The 15826-nt window shown below is 44.8% G+C and overlaps 1 protein-coding gene and 2 non-coding genes across 3 annotated transcripts; all 3 read left to right on the plus strand.

Annotated features, from left to right (window-relative positions):
• Nucleotides 1-11428: 11428 nt before the first annotated feature.
• Nucleotides 11429-14665, plus strand: rps12 (ribosomal protein S12). The gene is made up of 6 exons (XM_030721779.1): nt 11429-11508; nt 11633-11679; nt 12696-12812; nt 13007-13109; nt 13451-13552; nt 14578-14665. The coding sequence occupies exons 2-6, from the start codon at nt 11666-11668 to the stop codon at nt 14638-14640; spliced, it is 399 nt and encodes a 132-aa protein (XP_030577639.1). The 5' UTR covers nt 11429-11508; nt 11633-11665; the 3' UTR covers nt 14641-14665.
• LOC115774981 (small nucleolar RNA SNORD101) lies at nt 12526-12601 on the plus strand. The gene has a single exon (XR_004019252.1). It is a non-coding gene; the product is annotated as a small nucleolar RNA SNORD101 (small nucleolar RNA).
• LOC115774984 (small nucleolar RNA SNORD100) lies at nt 13264-13346 on the plus strand. Its single transcript, XR_004019255.1, has one exon. It is a non-coding gene; the product is annotated as a small nucleolar RNA SNORD100 (small nucleolar RNA).
• Nucleotides 14666-15826: the final 1161 nt, after the last annotated feature.

A 15826-nucleotide genomic window follows, 5' to 3' on the forward strand; every position in this document is an offset into this window, starting at 1 on the left:
ATGGAGAAAGATTTTAACTGGTGGTCTTTATTACCATTGTCTTTATTAGGGTGGGTGAATCTGTTCAAAATAGTTGTTTTTCCCAAATTTATGTACCTTTGCCTACATATTCCTATACTGTGAATGTGAAAGAAATTTTTTGATAAACTGGACAAAAAGATATCTCAGTTCTTATGGCTCAAAAAACCTGCTAGACTTCGTAAATCTGTGCTACAGTCCACAAAATCTGAGGGTGGTCTTGCCCTTCCCAACTTTAGGGAATACTACTGGGCAGCTAATATAAAGAAACTCTTATACTGGAGGTGGGATGGCAACGCTTCACCTGTTTGGGTGCAAATTGGAAATGCATCTGGCCGTTATTCTCTGTCCTCACTACTTTGTTCTCAGCTTCCTCTTCCTCTCTCCCTGGTAGAAGATAATCCCATAGTTAAGGGGACACTAGCTATTTGGAGCCAATTTAGGAAGCAGCTTGGCCTGCAAGGACCTTCGATACAAATACCCATAGCTAAAAATTGCAATTTTAAACCCTCATTACTGATTTAGTTTTCAGTTTGTGGCATAATAAGGGGATCAGGAGTGTAAAAGACCTCTATAACAACAATATCTTTTCCTCCTTTGCTGAACTTTCATTTAAATTCCAATTGCCCAATTCTCATCTGTTTCGCTGTTTTCAGGCCAGAGACTATGTTAAGAAGGTGTTTCCATACTTCCCGAATCAACCTCCTGAAACACTTTTAGATACTCTCCTAGAAATAGACCCACAACGGAAAAAATGTATTTCATTTTTATATAAGTCCTTTGATAAGAAGACTTCAAAGTTTGCTGACTTAGTTAAAATGGCATGGGAGGAGGAATTTGGTGCAAAGGTATTAGAGGAACAATGGGATGCGGCCATGAGTTTAATTCACAAGTCCTCAATCTGTGCCCAACATGCTTTGATTCAGTGCAAAATATTCTATAAAGTGTATTACACAAACGCAAAATAGCTAAAATTTATTTAACTGTTAGAGATGCTTGTAATAGGTGTGGACAGTCGCGGGCTAATCATACCCATATGTTTTGGGCTTGTCCTAGGGTTTTGGGGTAACATTTTTAAAACACTTAGTCAAGCATATGATCAGACAATTTTCCCCAATCCCCTGTCAGCTATATTTGGCATCTCTCCAGACCCGGACCTCTCACGTTCTTTGAAACACGCTTTAGCTTTCACCACCCTTTTGGCCCGCAGACTTATTTTACTGAAGTGGAAATTATGCCTTCCTCCCTCTTATGACCACTGGGTGAGGGAGGTTCTCTATAACCTCAAGCTGGAAAAACTAAGATTTTCTCTTAAGGGTTGTACCAGCAAATTTATGAAGACTTGGAGGCCCTTCCAGTCTCTAGTAAGCACCATCATTCTGCTCCCTGATACAGAGGAAAACTAGGCTTTTTTCTTGTTTATCTATTTACTTATTCCTTCTTTCTTTCTTTTTTTGTGTAATGTGTGTGGATGTATGGATGTGCGAGTTCATGTAGTGTTCCTATGTATAGTTAGAGAGACTGGATCTCTGCTAGATGTCAATCTTGTGTTTGGACCTAGAGTGAGGGGTTAGGGAGAAACTAGCTTACATTTTCTTCTTGTTTTTCCTCTTTGTGACTACTGCTCTTTAAGTGTTCTACTGATTAATATTGTATGTTAAGCTGTTAAAATTCAATAAAGAAAGTTGAAATAAGAGAAAGAGTTATGTATGAACATGACAGTGTCATGATCCCCGTTTTTTAAATTATTTTTTATGAACATATTTCACTGTGGTTCCTGTTTTTATTTTTTCATGAAAAAACAAAGCAAAAGTATTCCTACTTTGTATTGTTTCATTTGATGGGATCAGCTGTGTGAGGAAAACAAGAGACAGAATACTGAACCTGTGAACCTAAATTAAAAAAAATAACATCAAAAAAAAAAAAAAAAAAAAAATATATATATATATATATATATATATATATATATATATATATATATATATATATATATATTCTAAGAAGCTCAGAGTATATAGACACAGTAGAGGAAAAAGAGGGTCATGCCTTTTTTTTCAGAATAGGATGTTCTTATGAGCATTTAGCAGTATCCTGCATGAACATTTTTCTGTATGACCACTTCTGCTTTTCCTGCACTTATATGTCAGGATTATTACATATGTATGACAAATCAGACCATCTATTCTTCTTCCAGTGATGATATGTTTACACATTTTAACAGTAAAATAAAAAAGATAAAGTCTTTCCTTATGTTTATATATTATGGACTAGTTTAAACACACAGTTTGACTACACTTCAAAACTGTGCTTCATTATCTTCAGTGGGTCGGATGGGATTAAATTACTAGGAAAAAAATTACCCTTATGAAAATGTCAACAAGGGAACTCTTTACCCTGCCTGGGATAGGGTTACCAGGGCTTCACCCTGGAGCCAGGCCTAGGGAGGGAGCTCGAGAGACAGTGTCTGGTGGCCGGGCATTAGAGACAACATAGGCCCACCCTCCTGTAGGCTGCTGGGCGGGGTGCTCGAGGGTGCTCCATCCAGTGACATCGTCCTGCTCGGAGACTTTAACGCTCATGTGGGCAATGACAGTGAAACCCAGATGAGTGTGATTGGGAGGAACGGCCTGACCGATCTGAACCCGAATGGTGTTTTGTTATTGGACTTCTGTGCAAACCACAGCTTGTCCATAATGAACACCATGTTCGAACATAAGGATGTCCATACGTACCAGAACACCGTGGGTCGCAGGCCGATGATCAATTTTGTAATCGAATCATCAGATCTGCAGTATGTTCTGGACACTCGGGTGAAGACAGGATCTGAGCTGTCAACTGATCTTCAACTCCCAACTCCGGCAGAACTGCATTCTGAGGGAGTCCTATCAGGCTTGGTTAGCCTGTAGGACACCGGAGGCAGCTGACGGGTACCGGTAGGCCAAGAGTAACGTGGCTTGAGCAGTGGCCGAAGCAAAATATTGGGTGTGTGCGGAGTTTGGTGAGGCCATAGAAAAAGACTTTTGGACAGCCTTGAAGCGATTCTGGCAAACCATCAGGTGACTCAGGAGGGGAAAGCGGTGCTCTACTAACATGGTGTATAGTGCGGGGGGAGTGCTGCTTAATTCAACTGAGGCTATAGCCAGGCGGTGGAAAGAATATTTCGAGGACCTTCTTAATCCCACTGACACGTAGTGGAAGCAGAGTCTGGGGACGAGGGGGATGACTCGCCCATCACTGGGGGTGAGGTCACTGAGGTGGTTAAACAACTCCTTGGTGGCAGGGCCCCAGGGGTGGACAAGATTCGCCCTGAGTTCCTGAAGGCTCTGGATGTTGTAGGGCTGTCTTGGTTGACATGCCTCTGCAACATCGCGTGGAAATCTGGGGCAGTGCCACTGGATTGGTGGTGGTCCCCATCTTTAAGCAGGGAGACTGGAGGGTGTACTCCAACTTTCCGGGGAATCACACTCCTCAGCTTCCCTGGTAAGGTCTGTGCCAGGGTGCTGGAAAGGAGGGTCCGTCTGTTAGTCGAACCTCGGATTCAAGAGGAACAATGCGGTTTTCGTCCTGGTTGAAGAAAGCTGGACCAGCTCTATATTCGAGTGTGTGTGGGAGTTTGCCCATCCAGTCTACATGTGCTTTGTGGACTTGGAGAAGGCATTCAACTGCATCCCTTGGGGTATCCTGTGGGAGGTCCTGTGGGAGTATGGGGTGTCTGGCTCGTTGTTGCATGCCATTCAGTCCCATACAACCGCAGCGAGAGCTTGGTCCATATAGCAAGCAATAAGTTGGACTCGTTTTCTGTGGGTGCTGGACTTCTCCAGGGCTGCCCTTTGTCACCAATTCTGTTCATAATTTTCATGGACAGAATTTTTAGGCATACCCAAGTGGTGGAAGGCTTCTGCCTCGGTGGCCTCAAAATCTCGTCTCTGCCCTTTGCGGATAATGCGGTCCTGTTGGCTTCATCAGGTGGTGGCCTCCCGCTTGCAGTGGAATGGTTCGCAGCTGAGTGTGAAGCAGCTGGCATAAGAATCAGCACCTCTAAGTCTGAGGCCCTGGTCCTCAGCCGGAAAAGGGGGCAGTGCCCACTCCAGCTCAGGCACGAGTTCCTCCCCCAGGTGGAGGAGTTCAAGTATCTCAGGGTCTTGTTCACGATTGACGGGAGAAGGGAATGGGAAATCAACAGATGGATCGGGGCTGTGTCTGCAGTGATGCGGACGCTGCACCAGTCTGTCATGGTGAAGAGGAAGCTGAGTGTAAAAGTGAAGCTTCAGATTTACTGGTCAATCTACGTCCCTACCCTCACCTGTGGTCATGAGCTTTAGGTAGTGACCAAAAGAATAATATCGCAAATACAAGCAGCTGAAATAAGCTTCCTGCAAAGGGTGGCTGGCCTCTCCCTTAGAGATAGGATAATGAGTGCAGCCATTTGCGAGGGGCTCAACATAGAGCCGCTGCTCCTCCACATCAAAAGGAGCCAGTTGAGGTGGCTTGGGCATCTGAGTAGGGTGCCTCCTGGGTGAGGTGTTCCAGGCATGTCCTACTGGGAGGAGGCCCCAGGGCAGACACAGGACACACTGGAGAGATTATCTCTCTTGGCTGGCCTGGAAACGCCTTGGGGTCCCTCTGGATGAGCTGGTGGCGGTGGCTGGGGAGAGGGAGGTCTGGGGTTCTCTGCTTGGGCTGCTGTCTCTGTGACTCGGCCCCAGATAAGTGGAAGAAAATGGATGGATGGATGGAAAAAATTACAAAGTTGTTAATTTATCTGACTTTCTATTATAATATGTGCCATTTTAAGTATAGCTTCTGTTCAATTTAAATTTATTTATATAGCGCCAAATTACAAGAGTCACCTCAAGGCATTTTACATTGTAAGGTTAGAACCCTACAATAATAGACAACCCCAACAATCAAACAACCTCTGAGCAAGCACTTGGAGATAGTGGCAAGGAAAAACTCCTTTTAACAGGAAGAAACCTCAGACAGAACCAGGCTCAGGGAGGGGCATCCATCTGTTGCAATCAGCAATCTATATTTGGCTTGCTTGTTAAAGAGTCTTATTTAGACCCATTAACAAATAAAGCAATCCTTCAAGGAACTACTTGGTTCGACTGTTAAAATTTCACCCACATGCAGACTGGACCATGCAGTGAGGGGGGCACTGTGTGACAACAAAGATTAGAAACTAGTTGTCTAGATTGTCCAAAAGCAGAGCAGCCAGAGGGTCTGACCATCATCAAAATACTAACTGTCAGGATTCCGGGCTGTGGCCAGCGTGGAAGAGGACCCCAATGCAGGTCTCCTCCGAGACAAAAAAAACCCAAAGAGCAACAAAGTCCAAAACAGACCAAGGACGGAAACAAAAGGCGGCAGCAAAAGGCTGGAAAAAGAGTCCAAAAACAAAATAAATGATGAAGCACAGGCAAAGACCCCACCATTCAGGGGGCCTGCCAGGGAAACCACAAAGGTGGCAACACAGTTCAGGTGGCCGACCGCGCTTCCAGCGGCGGCGACGAAGACGTGGACGAGCAGGAGGCCGACCGTGCTCCCAGCGGCGGCGGCGAAGACGTGAAGACGAGACCTGAGGCCGACGGCGTTCCTAGCGGCGGCGGCGAAGGCGAGGACATGGTGTGGCAAGAGGTCGGCCGAGCTCTCAGCGGCGGCGGCGAAGACGAGGACATGGTGTGGCAAGAGGCCAGCCGCGCTCCCAGTGGCGGTGGCGAAGACGTGGAGACGAGACCTGAGGCCGACCGCGCTCCCAGCGGCGGCGGCGGTGGCGACGAGGACATGTCATGGCTAGAGGGGCTGCAGCGCTAGCTAAGGGGGCTAAGATTAGAGGAACTGGGGAGATTGAAGGCGCTAAAGGGGCTGAAGGGCCCGAAGGCACTAAAGGGGCTGAAGGGACCTGGGCAGAGGGAACCAAAGGGGCTAAGGGGACCTGAGCAGGGGGAGCCTGAGGGACTAAGGGGACCTGAGGGGCTAAAGCTAAAGGTGTAGGGATTAAAGCTGTGGGGACCGAAGCTAAAGCTGAGGGGACTGATGGACCTGGGGGGACCGAAGACACAGAGGGGACCAAAGCGGAGGGACCTGAGGGAGCTACAGGGCGGACTGAGGGAGCAGATGAAGGGACCGGAAAAACTGATGGGCCTGAAATCGAGGGGACCAAAGCTATAGAGGGAACCAAGGTAGCTAAAGCTAAAATGACTAACGCAGTGGGGAGCGAAACTGAGGGGTCAGCTGAGGGGACCAAAGCTAAAGCTGAGGAACCAGAGGAAACCGAGGGGACTGAAGCCAAAGCTGAGGGGCCTGAGGGAACAAAGAAGCCTGAGGGAACCAAAGTTACTGGGGAACTAAGGCTGAGGGAGCTGAGAGGACTGAAGGGATCAAAGGAGGGACCAAAACTAAAGTGGAGGGGACTGAGGGGACCGAAGACACAGAGGGAACCAAGGGAGCTGAGGGGACCTGAGGGACTAGAGGGCTAGCTGAGGGGACCTGAGGGACTAGAGAGCTAGCTGAGGGGACCTGAGGGACTGGAGCTAAAGGGGCTGGAGCTGAGGGAGCGAAAGGGACCTGAGGGGCTGGAGCTGAAGGCACTGGAGCTAAAGGAACCTGAGGGGCTGGAGCTGAAGGCACTGGAGCTAAAGGGACCTGAGGGGCTGGAGCCTTGGTTGAGGGGACCGAGGCTGAGGACGAGGGGACCGAGGCTGAGGACGAGGGGACCGAGGCGGACTGAGGGGAAGCTGACACCGGGGAAGCTGACGGGACCGAGGCTGACTGAGGGGAAGCTGGAACTGAAGGGACTGGGACCAAAACTACAGAGGGAGGAGTAGCTGAGGGCACTGGGACTGAAACTGGGGGGACTGAAACCGAACTCACCGGAGGAACCAAGGGGGTTAAGGAACTAACTGAAACACACACTGTGGACCGTGGGAGAGCTACCGGAGGTGACCGAGACAGAGACTGGGACTGAGAGAGAGGGAGAGCTACAGGGGCGGATGGAAGCTGGAGCTGGGTGGACAGAGGGAGCTGGGTGGACAGAGGGAGCTGGATCAGAGGGAGCAGAGGGAGCTGGGACAGAGGGAGCAGAGGGAGCTGGGACAGAGGGAGCAGAGGGAGCTGGGTCAGAGGGAGCAGAGTCAGAGGGAGCTGGAGCTAAGGGAGCTGGAGCTGAGGGAGCAAAAGGGACCTGAACGGGGACTGAGGCTAAAAGGCAGGCTGAGGGAGCAGGAGCTGTGGGTACTGAAGCTAAAGCTAAGGGAACAGAGGCTAAAGGAGCTGGGAGAACTGGAGCTGGGGGAACAGGAGCTGCTAAGGCTGGCGTGGGCTTCATGGAGCGTGGTCGTGGCTTGGGGGCTGCTACTGCAGGCGGCGTGGGCGTCATGGAGCGTGGTCGTGGCTTGGGGGCTTCTGCTGCTGCTAGCAGCTGTGATGGCTGAAGAGGAGGCTCTGAAGATGGTGGCTCTGGGTGCTGACGTGGGGCTGCTGCAGGCGGCTGACGTGGGGCTGCTGCAGGCAGCTGACGTGGAGGCTTTGAGGCTGTTGGCTGTGGCTGCTGACGTGGAGGCCCTGAAGCTGGTGGCTGTGGTGGCTGAATCATGACTGCCCCCACCTGATTAACATGAACGGTTGCAGAAGTGGGCCTGTACTTGGCTGCTTCCACCCGTGGAAACAAAACAGGTGTGGGTGCAGATTTTCATTTCACCGGCCAGTTCATTAGAAATAGTGTCAACAACAAAGTCTTTAATTATGGCAGGCAAAGAGTCCAAAAGCCAGGGAAAAGGGGCCAGGCGAGTGCCAATAAACTCAGACCTGTGCTCCGGGGCGAGCCAAGGCTTCCACCTAATCCGTTCATCCAGGTAATATTCCATTACCTCGTTGCGCTCCTGAAGATCAAAGTCCGCGGGGTCCATTGCGGGGTCGCGTCGTACTGTCAGGATTCTGGGCTGTGGCCAACGTGGAAGAGGACCCCAACACAGGACTCACAGGAGGAGTTTAACAATAACTTAACTCTTTAATCAAAACTGAAACATGGCATAAACATTACATAGCATAAATGTGGACATGAACGTGGCATGAAGCACACAGCAGGGAGAAACAGATGAATGACTGACGTAAGACTGACGACGTGACAAGGAACAGAGCAAACCCAGGGACTTATATACATACAGGAGGTAATGGTGGGTAACAAGAAACAGCTGGGGAACACTGGGCACAGGTGAACAGAATCTAACTAATTAAACAGGGGAAGCGAAACTAGACAGGACACACAGGGAGTACTAGACTATCAAACTAAAACAGGAAGTAAACAAAGACACAAATGCAGACTAGCACAACATAAGGAAACAACAGACAAAGAGGCCAGTAACTAATAAACGCTGAACACAGAGAAGTGGAAAGACAAGAAAGGATACCAAACACTGACTAAACTCAAAACAATAACCAACTGAAGACCCACATGAAAGAAACCAAGTAAACATAATCAGGGATATAACAAAACATAACCAAAAGAACACAAAGCACTGGGTCACCGGCCCAGGATCATGACACTAACTGCCGTACTGAATTAAATCTTGCCTTTCTTTTACTCGTATCATTATTCATTATCAATGGCAGAACTGGAAACTGCAATTAGAGAACAATGGTGTTTGGTTAAGCACATATTGACATCTGGGTAAATCATTGCAGGATTTGAAATTCTTTGATGGGAAATTAGATCACAACTCTATTTGAACAAGAAGGCAACCTGCATGGCCCAATAAACAGGGTGGTCATGTCACAAGCCTCATACAGTGATAGTCTAGCAGCAAGCAGAAAGGCACAAAAATTGTGTAATTGCATTCATTTGCTGCTGTAGTGACCTCATGTTCTTGATTTAATATAGTGCACTGCTAGAATACATGGCATTATTTAAAGCATTTACTTCAGTGCATCATTTCTCATAAACCAACAATTATTTAGGCAAACCTTTATTTATTGATTGGAAATGAGAAATGTCAAGACTGTCTCTGACCACTAAATAAATGTGAGTCAGTCCTTCAGATGTACTTATTTGAGTTATTAGCTTGGTGAATGGGGATCAACTGTGAGGGTAATCCACGCTGTAGCTGTATCATCATCATTAAGATAAATTGTGCTTTTTTTGCTTGTTTTTTTTTATTTGCCAAATCTGAATCCACAATGATTAAACCCCCCACAGAATAGCTGGGAAAAGTATTTTGATATGTGATCTTAAAGTGGAGAATCAATAACACATGTAAATTAACGGTGGAAAACCATGAGGAGCTGTGCCTCATGCTATGCAGCTATTTAGGTCCTGGTTAGATAGAAACCAGCGTACAAGCCCTGCAATCTGCCTGTGATGTATGGGATCCCTAAGAATGGCTGCAAACAGGCACCAATATGCCCACAGACGCTATCGCCACTGCCCTCCACAGGGCACTCAGACACCTGGACCAGAAGGGGATATATATGAGAATGCTTTATATTGAATATTCCTCGGCATTTAATACAATTACTGCATCCAAACTGGTCACCAAATTACTTGGTCTGGGTTTCAATAACATGTTGTGCATGACGGGTTAATGACAGACAGTAAGACTCGGCATACATCTCTCCATCAGTCTCCAAACACTCAGCACAGGAGTGCTGCAAGGTTGTGTTCTAAGCCCAATGCTGTACTCACTCTAGTTGACTGCACCCCCACATACTCCAGAAATATCGTAATCAAATTTGCAAATGTTACAACAGTGGTGGGACTGATTTCAAATAATAACTACTTAGAGTACAGAGATGAGGTGGACAGATTGTGGTGTATAGACAATAACTTAACACTTAACATAAAGAAGACCAAATTGGTCATTTTCGACTTCAGGAAACACCACAAGGCCCACACTCCCCTAACTATTAAGGGTGAGGAAGTGGAGCAAGTCGGCAGATTTAAGTTTCTGATGACCCATATCAGTTAAAACTTCAAATGGTCAATCAACTCCTCTGCCCTGGTAAAAAAAAAGGCCCACTGGACTTCAAAAAAAGAGCAACCTCTTTGTCTACTCAGTGCTTTTTACCATTGCTTCATAGAGAGAGAGAGAGAGAGCGTGTGTGTGTGTGTGTGTGTGTGTGTGCTTCCTTACTTATGATTGCATGTTTATATTTTATTTAAAATCTGTTTTTATATTTTTATATTCAGGGAGAAATACTCAATTTTGTTATACTTATGGTGCAATGACAGTAAAGCTTATTCTATTCTACTGTGTTCTATTTTACTCTATTCTTCTATACTAACAAATGATAGCAGTAATTGCGATTAATAGTTGACTTACAAGTCAGCCCTTAAATCAGTCTTTTTAAAACTGGTGTGAATTTCAGAGAAAACGCTGTAGTCATAAAATCAGGGTGTTTAAGGTTAAAGCCCCTTGATGGCCCCTTACTCAGAAAAATCCTAGATCCGCCACTGAATATAAAGAGAGACAGCAATGGGCATGCTCCAGCCCCCTGCTCCATTTATTGTATGTGACACAGCGCCATCAGAGGTGAGCCACAGTACCGCACTGGCTCACCCCGCATTTCTTACATTGTGTTTGAACAGGCAATGCGTAAATTCCGCGATTTTGACCATTAAAGTGGTGAAATAATTCATAAAATAGTTTTATAAAACAGTTTTATAGAACACTCAAGTGGTCAAATGTATTTTCTCTTATCATTGTTGGTATTTTACTTGCCACGATGCCCTCATGGCATCATGACTCAGACCAAATCACACAGAGTCGCAGCATAAGGATGAAAGAGCCGCGGCTCCGGAGCCGCGGGTTGCCGACCCACAGCCACTAAGGGGCAATTTTGGACACAGTTTCATGTGGCTCCTTTGAAACCACAGGATAGCTCTTCCTGTGATTTTTGCTGTGATGCTGATATGCTGCTTTGTTTTCCTTTCATCTTGTGATGTTGTTTCCACATTCATGCAGATGCTGCTTGCATTTATTTATTTATGTATTTTGGGTGGGAGGGGAGAGTATTTTTTATCTTATTATGTTTCCCGTTGAAGAACTGTGTTTCCTAAAATAAAAAATAAATATTTTTGAGAAAAATACCGGATATGAGTTTTCTGTGGGTTTAAACAGCTTGGGCCAACTTGAGATTGTTAATTTGAATTATAGATTAAATCTAGCATGTTTTATTCATAAAAATGAGAGAAAAGTTTTAACACTTCCAGCTTCCAGGGGGAGGTGTTGAATAACATTAGGAAGAGGCCTGTGTTAAGGCTGTATCTAAATGTATTTGTATAAATTATGTCTGTCGGTCATAAAATGTATTTTTCGCCTGTATTAGAAAACGTGAATACTAATAAGGGGACAACTTGTAGTTTTAGCCACAGAGTAAAACTACAACATCCAGCACATCTCTTGCCACTGTGAGGCGCAGATTGGGCCTGCTGGGATTAAATTCGCGTCGCGCGCTTATGACGTCCTCTTTACCCGCTGCTCCACAGGAGGAAAGGTGCGTTTCCTGAAGTCCCGGCACAATCTACTGGATAAATCAAACATCTTACATTATACTTGTATCAGAGCGGGTTTTTCATCATGTATAATAACTCATATATCATATATCCTCTTTTTTGCAGAACTTTTAGTTCACCATCCATCGCAAATCTACAATGGCCGAGGAAGGGTGAGCAAGACGCTTGTTTCTATCAGTATTCCATAATAAAGTTTTTCAAACCAGTCTCAACTAAACTATAGCCAGCGTTTGCCAAGGAGAGGGTGGTGGCCTTGTATCTATAAGCTTTTTTGGCCGCAGTTTTCCCTGCACCGTTGTAGGAGTTATTTCACATGAGCCAAGTGGCTAGCTTAGCTGGGATACAGGTTCACCAATGCTACGCTAAGTGCTATCTGCACACATGCAAACATTTAAACTGTTAGATGGCTGCATGGCCGGGTTTATGAAGTGGAAGAGATATGAAGTTGCAGTCTTGCCCTCCTTGTCCTGTGTAAATTCAGCATGAAAAGGTACCATGTGGCATCTCAACAGGCTTATGTTTCAGTAACTTGAAGTGCACCTACAGATCTCTGAGGGACTCGGAAGCTTGACATGCTAACAGGAAATAATTTAAAACTTGATTTATTTATTTTTTTTACGATGTGTTGGAGTCCAAAGATGTTTTTAAAAACATCAGCTAGTTACAGTTGTAACAAAGATTCAGTCAAAACTTAAGTTGGGCTTTTTGTTCCCTCAGAAAAGGAAAATGACTGAAAGCAATTTGAATTATGCCTTCAGTTATATAAAATTAGTTAACTCATAGTTCGCTGACAGTTTAAAACTACAACCTTGTCTGCGTACAAGAACTTGATTGGCCTGTGTAGTTTGGATTGATGTACAGGCAAAAAGTCTGGATTGCCTTAGATTAATTTAGTTAAATGAAATGTCAGTTAGCAAAATGGGGGGAATGCACAGGAAAAGCATCATCCCACTGTTATTTAGGATAAAGCTATCTTGAGGGTTTAAGTGAGCTTCTGTGCATGAGTGATGATTTCCATTCTTTTGTCGGATACCCCTTCACTCAACGATGAGTGAGATCCTCGCTCTGACGTGCCAGAAGCTCGGCTGAAAAAAACAAAACATTTTATCATTTTTTTTCCCCTTTGTTCATTTAAATGTTAAGATTGTTTTCATCTCATTTTCAATAGCAGTCCTGCCGGAGGTGTGATGGATGTCAACACCGCTCTCCCTGAAGTGCTCAAGACCGCACTCATCCACGATGGCCTCGCCCGTGGTATCCGTGAGGCCGCCAAGGCACTGGACAAGTGAGTCTTAAAACCTTTGAGAGCTTTAACTCCTCAGTACATATATCTGTAATATTTGAGCTGTCTGTAGTGAATATGTGGAAGCCTGTTCATTGACACATTTCTGAGATGTACCTCAGAAGATGCTTGAATAGTGTGATAATATATTAGCCCTTATTGTGAGTTAATTTTGCCCCCCACCCTCCTTGTTGCAGGCGTCAGGCACATCTCTGCGTCCTTGCTGCCAACTGCGACGAGCCCATGTACGTCAAGCTGGTTGAGGCCCTCTGTGCCGAGCATCAGATCAATCTCATCAAGGTAATGAGTCTGCTCAAGACTAGTTTGATGTTTGTTGGGAGTGGGACTCCGTTTTTTTTTTTTGTTTGTTTGTTTTAAACAGTTGCAAATAAACAGAATTCTTGTGGTACTGTTCCATATTGACAGTTAAAGGTATTATATTCCCATGCTCTGCTGTATTGCTGATGATAATTTGGCTCCCTCTACTGAACTCTGTGAGGAAATTGCCATTGTTACCCAATTTCTGTCTGAGATACAGTTGAGCACCATCACTTCATAAAACTGAAAGCCTGCACCTTACTTGCATTGTATTGAGTTAAATATATTTATGAAGTTTAAGTGATACTTTAAACTACTGGCAGGTTGATGACAACAAGAAGCTTGGTGAGTGGGTTGGTCTGTGCAAGATCGACCGTGAGGGTAAACCACGCAAGGTGGTGGGCTGCAGCTGCGTCGTTGTTAAGGTAAAAAACAAACAAAAAAATTGTTTTATCTCTCTTCACAAAGTCTAAATCCAATTGATTGTCCCTGCAGAGTGTGTGTGTGGAAAGTCTTTTGATCTAGATAGGAACCCTAAAAAATTCAATGAGACATCTGTACCCTAATGGCAGGAAATGATAATTATGAGTTAGAATTATATTTGCCAGTCAAGTGCAGGTGCTGTGCCTCATGCCATGCAGCTGTTTAACTCCTGGCTAGATAGGAGCCAACGTACAAGCCCCGTCATCTGTCTGTGGTGTCTGGGGTCCCTAAGGATGGCTACATAGAGTAACAAATAAAAGCAAGCAGTGTGACTGATAATGAATGTGGTGAGTCCTTAAATTTTGGAGAAAAAGATGCTATACAGGCAAACCATGCAATTCCTCTTGACTTTAATGATGCAGTCAAGGTATCTTAGGTTGGTATATTTAACCCAATCAAAGCAGTGTATGTATACCACAGCTGCAATGAAGTGTAAGAACAAGTACAGTGAACCCTCGTTTATCGCGGGGGTTACGTTCCAAAAATAACCCGCGACAGCCGAAATCCGCGAAGTAGTCAGCTTTATTTTTTTACAATTATTATACAGTACTATAGAGGAAACCAAAGATCAAAACCTGTTTTCAAGCCGAACACATTCTGTGCTGGACAGAGACGAGGGACGGAGGAGATTGATTGATGGCCAATCAGGACGCAGAACACGATGCGTGTTCATAGACTGTTTAAAAAAAAAAAAAAAAAAGCATAAAAAACTGCACTAAAAAAATCCGTGAAACAGCGAGGCCACGAGAGGTGAAGCGCGTTATAACGAGGGTTCACTGTAATAAAATTGTATCCGATACAGACTTGCATCAGCTACGTAAATTCCAGCATTTCAGAGGTGATTTGGTGTTGATGCTACAAGCTGATCAGCTGCTGCTTCAAACTTATAAATGCTATTCCTGAAATTTGTCTGCATGTTTGTGATGTTGGGCTCACCTGATCTCAGTCTTCTTTTTTTGCCTTACAGGATTATGGCAAGGAGTCCCAGGCAAAGGATGTGATTGAAGAATACTTCAAATCCAAGAAATGAAGTGTCAATAAAATAAGGAAATGAAGCTCTCGAGTGTCTTGTATTGATTTGATGTGTCGCTTGGTCTGATGTCAAACATTTGTTTCACTGTGTGCTAATCTTTCAGCTTGTTCACGGCATCATTTCATGGAGATCGTGCTTAGTCTGAGCTTTAAGTCGCCAAGAACAACTGTGCTACTGTCGTGACCGGGCTTAAAGTGAGGTTCAAATTGGGATAATTTCAGATTTGGGGAAAATAAGTTTGAGGTCTTTGCCCTCTGCATATAATTTTTATTAGCTCAGCTGTTTGGAACAAAGTCTTTAATGATCTCACCTGGGATGTTCAAAATCGCTTCGTAGATGCATTCTGTTCAAGCCAGACCCACCAAACTTTTCACTTGTTCACTCTGAACCCTAACCCCCTTAAGAATCCAAAACAGCAGAGTTAGCACCCACTCAGGTGCTCTTGCTACAGTCGCTCTAGAGGAGTCTGTGAGTTAAGCTCTACATAGTATAGCTGTCTGCGTTAGTTGGTTCAAGAAAACCTGAAATCCAGTTGGAGATGATGGGTGTTTCAGTAGTTGTACTTTTCAAAATGTCCATCCATGTTAAAACTTGATCATGTTAATTACCGAGGTATAAATGCCTGCAATTGATAAAGTTGGACATTGGAGCTCTGAAATGTTAAAACTGACATTTAAACTTAAAACACAATTGTTTATTAGAATATTTTCAAAAATCAATCAATATATTTACAGAAATGTCTAGCTTCATTCAAACACTGCTTGTTTGGGTCTCCTTTGCCACAAATTGCTGCATCAATGTAGCGTGGCGTGGAGGTGATCAGCTTGTAGTTACTGCAGGCAGGTGCCAAGTCCTGCTGGACAAAGAAATCAGCATTGCTGTAAAGCTTGTCAGATTGAAGTATGTAGTGCACTAAAATTGAGTACGATGGTTGTTGACTTTGGATTTCATAAAAGACAGTGGACAAACCAGCATGTGGCATCGCACTGGAAACTTCACACTGCAATTGAAACACGTTGGATTGTGTGCATCTCCACTGTTCCTCCAGGTTTTTAAATGAAATTCAAAATGTTTTTTCTCCTTAGCTCAGGTAACATGCTTTTGATGTCTGCGGCTTGGGAGTGGCTTGTTATTGGGAATGCATAAGTCACAGCACCTTTCTTGAAGACATCCACTCCTTGTA

Source organism: Archocentrus centrarchus, chromosome 24 (assembly GCF_007364275.1).
Source record: "Archocentrus centrarchus isolate MPI-CPG fArcCen1 chromosome 24, fArcCen1, whole genome shotgun sequence".
Lineage (NCBI taxonomy): Eukaryota > Metazoa > Chordata > Actinopteri > Cichliformes > Cichlidae > Archocentrus > Archocentrus centrarchus.